This window comes from Mesitornis unicolor, unplaced genomic scaffold (genome assembly GCF_000695765.1).
Source record: "Mesitornis unicolor isolate BGI_N332 unplaced genomic scaffold, ASM69576v1 scaffold51326, whole genome shotgun sequence".
NCBI classification, from domain to species: Eukaryota; Metazoa; Chordata; class Aves; order Mesitornithiformes; family Mesitornithidae; genus Mesitornis; species Mesitornis unicolor.
In genome coordinates, this window is record NW_010191307.1 from 473 (window position 1) to 10,977 (window position 10,505).

Below are 10,505 nucleotides of genomic sequence, written 5' to 3' on the forward strand. Positions count from 1 at the left end.
AATTCTAGTATTATTAATTATAATACTAAAATAGGCATTATTGATTAATGTGCCAAGTCACACACCAAAGCAGTACCATGACAAGAAGTTTCCAAGGCCTGAGAAGAAGTAATACTAATAACATTCCTCTTTCTGTTGCCTATTCCATCAGAAGGGTTTCTATAACAGCGACCACAATACAGTAACACAGAGATTGCACTGAAAATAGGAGATTATGGCCAATAAATGTCTCCTTACCCTGTTCCTTGCCTTTATCCTTTTATACACAAAATCGGGGAAGGTCTTTCTGGGAACGAAGCGTCCTGAGCCCTGGGTGACCGAGAGGTTCCCGTCCTCGAGGACGACTCTGCCTTGGCTGATGACCACGGTGGGGACCCCGTGGCACTCGGTGCCCTCAAAGATGTTGTACTCCACGTTCTGGGGACGCAAACCAGAATATTCAATTTACCAGAGAAGGGAAGGGGTTTTGTACATCATCAGCTGCACTTAACCCACCCTTCCCATTTCAGATAACAGGGTTCTGACTGTGTGAACTAAAGCAAACTGCAATGGAGAAACCAAACCCTCGAAACACTCAGTACTTCCCCTTACCTCCCCCTTTTTTAAAGAAAAGGCCTGAGTATTTCAATCATAATGACAATTTTCTTCAATAAAAAGGTAAAAGTACCCACATGGGTGACAACGTTACTACATCAACTCCAGTCAGCTATGTCACCAATGTTCCTCACAACACCCCAACCTCTTTCTGTCCAAGGGTCTCCATGGATGTTAGTTTGGGGACACCCATGGCCTGGAAAACCACAGCCAAAATGACATTGGGGTGCACCCGAATCTCTCCCACATGAGTGACCCCTAGGGCCAGGAGCACCCACGGAGCTCATGCAGGGGTGGGTTCAGCTCCTCAGGAGGGATGCGATATATTAAACTGTATTAATAGTGTAATTTTATAATAATTTTAATAATAATATATTAAATCTATATTAAATCATTAATAATTAATAATTAACTAAACTATATTAGTAGTTTAATACCTAAAACAAGCCCAGCACTTGCATTTCTCTGGTCCACAGTGAGTCCATGGATCCTGAAAACTATACCAGACGCAGACCCAGAGCACTCTCTCTGCATCCCAGTTACAGCTCTTCCCCTTCCCAACTCTCAGTGACCCGAGGATATTTCATTTGCTTGTATTTCAAATCCAAGGCCCCTCATCCTTTACCCACACAGACCGCTCCTCACTGCTCAGTGTCCTGACCTTTCTGATCTGAGGTAACACATTGCTTCACTGCTCGGACTCTCAAACCAGCTCAAGAAAGTAATTTTAGGAATGCTTTACCAGATTGTGGGTTTTTGCCGAGATGATTTTGGTGGCCTTGGGGTTCCACAGCACCAGGTCGGCGTCGGAGCCCACGGCGACGCGTCCCTTCCTGGGGTAGCAGTTGAAGATCTTGGCAGCGTTGGTGCTGGTCACCGCCACAAAGTCGTTCTCGTCCATCTTCCCAGGGACCTGCAACGAGAGGGCACGGGATCACTTTGTTCCTATGGGCTAAATAATGCAATAGGTTTTTATTTACCCTGGATCTGTGAGACTGAAGGTCTCTGAAAAACAAGAGCTCCAGTGGTGGGCCCCAACTCCCTATACGAGCATCTCACATTCACTAAAGATCAAGGACTAATTAGGGTGGAAGAGATCTTTAAGATCACCGAGTCCAACCATGCCCTGTCACCACTGACCATGTCCCTCAGCCCCTCATCTCCTGTTGTTGAACCCCTCCAGGGATGGAGACTCCACCACTGCTCTGGGCAGCCCCTGCCAGTGCTGAGAACCCTTTGGGGAAGAAATTTCCCTTCAGATCCAACCTCACCCTCCCCTGGCACAACCTGAGGCCATTTAATTACTCTTCAGTCCAGGACACACTGGTCCGTGCTTTAGAGAGCTTTAACTTTTAAAATCACGGAGTTCTGATATTGGAATAGCAAAATGTTCTCTGTAAATCTTTGAAAAGAACAGGACACTGAAGGAAACCTGTCCATACACCCATTAATGACACAATCCTGCTGTCAGAGGTTATAACACTTTGAGTATCTTCCCCATCGTCATCTTCTTTCCCCTCACTTTCTCCTGACAACACCATAACCACCAGACCTCAACATAACACTGAACTCTTCAAGTAATGTCCCAAATCAAACCCCAAATGCCTTACACAGACACCTGGTGGCTACAGACACTTCAGCAAGGCTGGCAGTGAACACAAGCAGTGCTATTTATCACCTTCATTACCTGAATATCCCATTTATCCTTGACCAAACCCCACCTAAGATGGGGGCTTGGGGGTGCACTCCTGGAAGCCCCCAGAGCCGCCTGTGTGGGAGGACACAGGCCAGAGCCCCCCAGGGCTGCTCTGTGGGAGCGTGGGGTGTCCTCTGTGTGGGGGACACGGGGCCTGGTCCCACCGCAGACATGGAGGTGTCACCCTGCCCCACTGGTGGCCGTGGCGGCCGAGGGATTGAGGCCCTGTCCCCATCCGTCTCCCCAGGCCTCCCGCGAGCACCGGGAACAGGGACGTCATGTCTCGCCATCAGGAAAATGTGTCAGACAGACTTTGTTGTGACTGCGGCGGATGAGCAGCCTTTGAAGACGCTTTGAAGGCAGTCGAGTGTCACATTTTCCCCATTAACAAGCTCCCCTGAAGCAGCAGTCTAGACAACGTCACACTTCCCGGCTCGCTTGACTTAACGAGGATGCTGGCATCGCTCACAAGGACCCGGCGCCGTTCCGGTACCTACCACGCACTTCTCCCAGATGATGGCCATCCGCTCCTCGATGCCGTTGGTGCCCTCGGGGATGAGGGTGAAGTTGTCCTTGCCCACAGCCTTCTGCGCGGTGCTGAAGGTGCAGTGGGCGCTGCCGGCCACCTGCAGGTCCCCGCTGCCATGGCGGAGCAGAGGGGTCAGAGCAGGCACCACCGTGGCACTGCCACCCCCCGGCCCCGCACCGCGGAGGAGGCCACGGCGCCCGGGTGATGGCCACTGGTGGCCTGGGGGCTTCGGGCTCGTACGGACTGGTTTCACCACCAACAACCGTGATGAACAACCCAGAAATGCCAAAGGAAATCAAGATAAAAGGCAATTTTTTTGCAGGTACATAGAGGCATCTCACTGCACTAACTTGTACAGTAATTAGGCACTGGAATCATCTAAGAGATGCAAACAGCAGCCTCGTAAGCACTGCCCATATTCTCCCCTAAACTGGCCACTGTTTTTACTATTTAGGCCAATGTTTCAATCTCTGCATCTTCCTTTTGAACTTCAGGTTATTTTAGGAAATAGTTCTCCAAGCAAAGCTGCTTTTAGAGCAAGGATATGGTTAAATAAATCCAGATCCTGGATAAAGCCAAGCGTTTATATATCACATACTGGATGTGAAGAAATGGGATCCACGCTGATGGGCAGGGTAAGAAGAGATCAGAGCACCAGTGAGTTTGACAGGCCTGGGAGTGTGCCGACAGATTTATGTCAAAGCTGAGCTGGATTGAACTATGCTTGGATTTTATTGCCTCTTCTAAGAAAATATTAAATGCACTGAGATATATTTATACACTACATAAGATACATTCCCTGCCCATCTTTATTTCCCTTCCTGTTTGTTATTTCCCTGCCCATTTGAGCTATCTCTCTACCTGGTCCCTGCCCAGCTCCAGGGATGCTCCTGTCAGTCCCCAGGGCTTTGCTGCGTAACTCCACACATGGGAGCCACTCTGCAGGGTGATGTGCCCTAAAACCTGACGTTTCACCCATTTTAAAATCCCACGAATGCCCACCATTGCCTCGATGAGCCCCAGGACTCACCATGCCAGCAGCGAGGTGAGGTGGTCCGGCGTGCTGGGGTCGGGGCTGAGCGGGGGGGAGGTGACGAAGGCGGCGGCTTTGGCCCAGTTCTTGCTCCAGTAGTGCGAGCCGTCGGTGCCCAGGCTGGCGGTGATGGGCTCGCCGTACACAACCGTGCCTGCAGAGCAACCAGTGAGCGCGGCCCGGACCGGGTAACAAGCACGAACCCAATGAGATAATGAGCACAAACCCAACCAGGTAATGAGTGCGACCCTGACCAGGTAACCAGCATGAACCCAACAAGTTAATGAGTGTGACCCTGACCAGGTAACCAGCATGAACCCAACAATTTAATGAGTACAAACCTGACCAGGTAACCAGCATGAACTCAATAAGTTAATGAGTGTGACCCTGACCAGATAACGAGCATGAACACAACCAGGTAACGAGTGCAACCCTGACCAGGTAACGAGCACGATTGCTATGTGTGTTCTGCAGCCCCTTCCCATGCACCATGGACACACACCGTGGTTAACCATACAACACAGCTTCACTTATCTTCAGCATCCTCACTATTTCAGCTTTTTTAAAATTCACATTAATCCCTCAGGTCATCTCATACAACAGGGAAACGCTGTCAAAACAAGCCCTGAATCCATCTGTTTTCTCCTTAGAGCCAACCCAGACCCATCTCTACAAGCCATGGTGCCATCCTCTAGATCAGACCAAGTTGGCAGGGTCCCCTGGCTGGGGACAGAGGGGCTGTGGACCCCACATGCTCCGGGCATGGCTTCCACCCTGCTCCCCTGGATTATCCCAGCTCTGCCCACATCGTAAGATGTCTGAATTCGGAGTTTGCTCCATTCACATTTTTTGTTTGTTATCTCCCTGCCTGGTCCCTGCTTGGCTCCAGGGATGCTCCTGCTGGTCTCTGGGGCCTTGCTGTGTAAATCCACACATCGGAGCCACTCTGCAGGGTGATGTGACCTAAAAGCTTGTGTTTCACTCGTTTTAAAGTCTTGCAGATGTCATTTAGCTACAAACGACTGCAAGTGAACTACTTTTTTTATCAGCTGCGTCTGCTGAAATTTGGGTGTCAGCGCCTCAAGCACATCTCAGATCCCTCAGCTCACAGCAATTAGCTGTGGCACACCACAAAGAAAAGCCAGCACCCTTAAAAACAGCAAGAACTGGGGCGATAACGAGTTCCTCAGCCTTGAAGTGAGAATGGCATTCCAAAAATAGGCTCGATGAGCGTAGAAACAGGGAAGAGCGCTTTACCTTTCCTCTTGGCCTGGGCCAGCACGTCTGCCGCCGCCCGGCTCATCACCTTGGTGACATAGAGGGGACAGTTGGCCTGCTTGGCGATGGTGATGGCGCGGTACACGGCCTCCGCCTCCACCTGCGGGCACAGGCAGGACACGGCTCAGCGCCGCTGCGGGAGCCAGGGGGGTCCGGCAGGGCCAAGGGGGTTCAGCGGGGCCGGGGACCTCACCTCCTCGGGGCGGCTGAGGACGTGTCCCTCCGGCCCCGTAATCCCCAGCTCCAGCAGCCTCTTCTGCTCCTGGGTGAGGAGAGGAAGGGAAGAGCAGTCAGTGATGGGAGCAGCCTGCGCAGAGCAATGTGGGGCACTAAAACCCTTTTTGGGAGAACCTGGAGGGCGATGGAAGTTCGTGATCATGCCCAGGTGACACCACGTGTACCCCCGAGCCGCTGCAGCCCCTTCCCAGCACCCCCACCTCAGGCTGTGGGAACACTGGGGTCACACTGTGTTTCATAGAAGAAAAGGTTCTTCAGATAAACCCCAGGGAGGTGGGAATTAGCCCTAACCCCATTTGTCCCAGTAAGCCCATCTGAAGGACTGGGATCCTGCTTTCATTTGAAACTCCCCTCCCACACCGACCCAACACCTGTGTGACCACAAGCTGAGAGGAGCTGCAAGTCTAACGCTAGCTCGCACCATCTCACTGCGGTTTGTGGCTAAGGTTTTATTTTCTAAAGGTAAAACAACGCAGATGAGCAACGCCTGCACTACCAAGGAAGCTCCTGAGCGCTGTTTTCGGATTTGATAGACACTGCCAAGTGTCATCAAATGATCCAAACTCTTCATTTCCTCAAGCACTCCAGACTCTCAACAAGACAACGTGACCAAGCATCACTTCAGGCAGTCACCCCTTCAGACACCCTAAATATACCGAGACAGTCTTGGGGGAGATTTCTGTGACAGCACCCAAAAACACGTGAGGAACGGGGAGGACGCTGCTGGTTTTAGCAGCAGCCCCTGATGCTCATGCCCATCCTCTCTGGGCCACTCTGCTCAGGAAACTGGTCTATACTGGGACCCGCGGCCAAGCCTTGATGTCAACACAAGCACTGACCTCATCGATGATGTCTCCGTTCTCAGCGTGCACTTGGGCAATGGCGCCCAGCTCTCGGATGATGCAGAAGATCTCGTACATCTGCCAAGAGACGCAGGGCGCCCGGTGTCACTGCTGGCGCTGGGCGCACGGGGACGGCTCCTGCCGGCACGGGCTGCCTTACCTGGGCATCGCTGCACTGCAGCTTGTCCTTGTACGCCATGAACACCAGGAACGAGTTCACACCTCGGGAAAGGAGAGTTAAATGTGTGATTATGGTCCCAGATGAGAACGCGGCCGCCCGGTATGGACAGGGGTGTCTGAACTTTGGGGGCTGTGCAGGCTGGAGTCAGCCTGAAAGCAAAGCAAAGAGAGGGCTGAAATGAGCACCGTCCCCACAACTAAACCCCAAAGTTTGGGAGCTGGGGAAGGGTGCACCCCTCTCTGGGTGCACCTAATCCAAACACCCAACCCAGGCTGTTCTGGTTTTGGGTGCTCTGCAGCTTGCCCCAGAGTCCCAGACCCAATGCATTGCTCCAGCCAAGGGGTCTCCATTTATGGCTGATCCCCATCTTTTGGTGCCTGTGTCTGAATTAATGTGCCAGTGCTAATTACACTACGAATTACAGCGAGATGAGACTCCCCGCATCAGAGCCCCGTGATTTACAGCACCGCTATTCACGTGCGGTGCTTTGCGTACCCCACAAAATCCCCGCTCGCTTCCAAGATCAAACGTGATGCACCGAGCAAAGCCGGAGAATTGCTACTGCATTTTATATGGATCGAGGCAACACCTGATCCCAAACTGCCATCGCTTTGCACACAAACTGTATTTCATGGCAACGCAGAGATGAAAAATGCCCGGCATGAGCTCGGAATAGCTGCATTACTTCAGCCGCTCTGCATTTTAATAGGAGACTGCTGCGAGTTTCTATGTTAATTGACCAATTAAGCCCTTGCTTGCAAGGCTGCAAATTACACTGAAGCCATTTAGCTCTGCATTAGCATACCTGAAAGCGAAATGCAGCTCCAGACACGGAAATAAGCACTAATGAAACGCAGGGTTTCCAGTAACTCATGCCCAGCGGCTGCTTTGGGGTGTGCAGGAACAAAATCCCCATGGAAAGCCCAAAGCTGGGGTCTATGCACCCCACCTCAAACATTTGTATTTCATCAGGAGCCGGGATGGGGGTTAGTTTCCCTCAGTTGAGTTAAACTCCTTTAGTTTCCAAAATCAATTTTCACAACTCGGCTGTAAATTGCCCCAAGGTGAGAACACACAAACAAGACATTGTGCCAGGGGAGGGTGAGGTTGGATCTGAGGGGAAATTTCTTCCCCAAAGGGTTCTCAGCACTGGCAGGGACTGCCCAGGGCAGTGGAGGAGTGCTCATCCCTTGAGGGGTTCACAAAATGTGTGGATGTGGCACTTGGGGACGTGGTTTAGTGGCCATGGTGGGGGTTGGGTTGACATTGGACTTGATCTTAGAGGGCTTTCCCAACATTAATGACTCTGATTCTCTAAGGTGTTATGGTGTGAACCTGGTGCCAATGCCCCCATCTACAAAGTGGTGGAGGACGAGCAGGTCCCAATTCAATAGCAAAGGAGCAGGGTCCCTTGCATGGTCCCCATTTATCACCGGGTAAAAGGAGCCATAACTGTCACCACTCACCCCATGGCAACTCGCTCATGCCCCTGACTGCAATGATTCTGGTGAGGGCATTTTGTGGGGTCACCGCCCGAACACCGCGGTCAGTGCCTTACCCTTGTCCTTCACCAGCGCTTCCATCTCCTCCCTCAGGCTCTCGTGCCAGCGCGGGATGTCGATGTGCAGCGCGTAGTCGCAGCAGGCCTGGCCGTCGGCGCTGCCCCGCCACTGCTCGTAGGCAGCCAGGAGACTGGTCCCAGTGTCCGGGCAGACATGGTCAACTGGGGAGACACCACACGGTCACCCACAGCCACACCTGGGTCACCCGCAGCCACACTGGGGTCACCCACAGCCACACTGGGGTCACCCATATCCACACCAGAGTCACCCATATCCACACCAGAGTCACCCATATCCACACCAGAGTCACCCACAGCCCATCCGCTCCTTTGTCCCCATTCCCTGGCCATGAGATTGGTCCCAAGCGATGCCAGCGCCTGCTGAGGCTGGGCCTTTGGTTAAACACTACCATGGGCCTTGGGACCAGAATGGAAATCAATGTTATTTTACATTAACACAACAATGGAGCCCATGGTCACAAAGGTGAAAACCTCTTACAAAAGCAAAGTTGCAAAGCTATCAAAAACATTAAAAGCTGTGTAAAGTTTTCTCCTGTTCCATTCTCTTACGCGGCGAAGCAGGAGCAGCTATATATTTTGAATATATGTGAGGTATTACACACAGCGCATTTTAATGAGCTCTGTGACGCGTTGATTTCTACAGCAGAAATTAGCATCTCTCTGCCATGAGGGTAAATAACCTCTCCAAGGATAAAAGGCCATGGGTGTTTCGGTAAACAAACTGCTTGTGGGGGCACTGCCGTGCTGCTCCTCTTACTGATCATGGTGGTGCCCCCCGCCAGGGCCGCCCTCGTGCCCTGGTAGAAGCCGTCGGCCGAGCTCATCCCCATGGCGGGCGCCTGCAGCCTGGTGTGGACGTCGATGCCCCCCGGCATCACCAGCTGCCCGTAGGCGTCGATGGTCCTCACGCCGCTGGGGACCACCAGGCTCTCCCCGATCTGCCTGCAAACGACATCAGGGGCTCCTGGTAATTGGCAACAGCTTCTGTGTGAGGATGCAAACCCAACTGCCAAGCACTGCTGTGTCACCCAAGGGACCCCCAAGCAGAGGAGCTGTGGGGGCTCAGTGTGGGAGGCTCAGCACCGGACCCCACATGCTGCTCCCAACCCGGCTCCATCGCTCCTGGGCAGCTCCCAGCACCATCCCCTGATACCCCTTTCCCACCACAAAATCGCACCAGTGGAGCTCTGGCTTGGCAATGCTCTAATACTTGGTTTTTCCAAAAGGGAACGTATTTCCAAGAGAGAAAAATCCCAGAAAGGAGCCTTGTTCAAATTCCATGGGTTGGAAATCACAGCGCCAAATAGAAAAGTTGAACTTACTTGATTAAACCGTCCTCCACGTAAATGTCTGCATAGAATGACTGATCATCGTTGACGATTTTTCCTCCTTTGATTAGAAGCCGGTCACTCTAATCGAAAAAAAACCCCACACTGAACAAACCCACGCTTATTTTTAAGATTACTTTATTTAGATGCTACTTTATTCATTCTGAGCTTTCATTAAGTCAAGGACTTAATATTTTGCCCTTCAATCACACAGTCTTAGTGACTACCCAAACTACACCGAAACCCAGCTGCATTTTGCAAAGGAAACCATACACGGTTGTCATTTCAGAGAGACACAAATCTCCTACGACATGGTACAAGTATGGGGTGTGCCTGCCGCCCAGCCCAGCCCAGCCGCGTGGGGTACCACAACGTCCCCTATTTTTGACCTGAGCATCTCTGAGCGAAGGCGGCAGAAGGGAGCGTGGCCAGGCTGCACCCCTCTAAGAGCTCCTCCCCAGCGCATCCAGGGACCCCCGAACCCCCCAGCAGAAGACACCACCCCACAGCTTGGCCTGGACCTGCCCCTCCACCAGCTCGTTTGGGAGACGAGTGCATCTCATTAACCTGGTGATCTATCCCCGTGTCAGTCCTCGCATCTTGCGAGGCAGAAAGCGCCTCAAGGACTTCCCTCACTTCAAAGCCAGGCAGTGGCCCAGTTATCGGATTTGCAGCATCTTTAAACCAGAAAATTTGGGAAGCGGTGGTGTTTATGCAAATAGGGAGCTGCAGACTGATTTAAGAGGATTCCTTTCCTGCTCTCTGGTGTTGAGAGAAAAACTGTTACGAAGGATAAAACGGGAACACAAAGGGCAGGGCCTTAGCACAGACACAACCGAGGGACACAAGAGCACGTGGCGACACAGCCCCAGAGATGACTTACAGCACAGCCGCCAAAAGGCCTGGAAAATGTTCTGGGCTCTTGTTTGAAAGAGCATCACTGGCATCAAACAAAATACTAAAGAACTGCCTGTGTTTTTAAAAGTATCAAGGCTTTCATTGTGCCTTTATTGTTTTCCCTTGTCTCATAAAATCGATCAAAAGAAGCTTCTGTGTTGGCTGCCCCATGGGAGAGCCCCACGCTCCTCCCCTTGTGGGGCCCATCCTCACCCCATCCTTACTCCCATCCCATCCTTATCCCCACTCCTTCCCCATCCCCACCCCACCAGACCACCACGACCTCCACTGCTCCTCACTGGCTCCCG

At 52.1% G+C, this 10,505-nt stretch overlaps 1 protein-coding gene across 1 annotated transcript; it reads right to left on the reverse strand.

Annotated features, from left to right (window-relative positions):
- Positions 1 to 237: 237 nt before the first annotated feature.
- Positions 238 to 9,383, reverse strand: DPYSL4 (dihydropyrimidinase-like 4; the record flags this gene model as incomplete). The annotated part of the gene is made up of 11 exons (XM_010186697.1): positions 238 to 417; positions 1,337 to 1,507; positions 2,788 to 2,929; positions 3,850 to 4,006; positions 5,110 to 5,230; positions 5,324 to 5,392; positions 6,207 to 6,287; positions 6,370 to 6,431; positions 7,949 to 8,113; positions 8,730 to 8,914; positions 9,295 to 9,383. Coding segments are annotated over 11 exons (1,422 nt in total), but the record flags the coding sequence as incomplete, so codon positions are not given.
- Between the last annotated feature and the right edge of the window lie 1,122 nt (positions 9,384 to 10,505).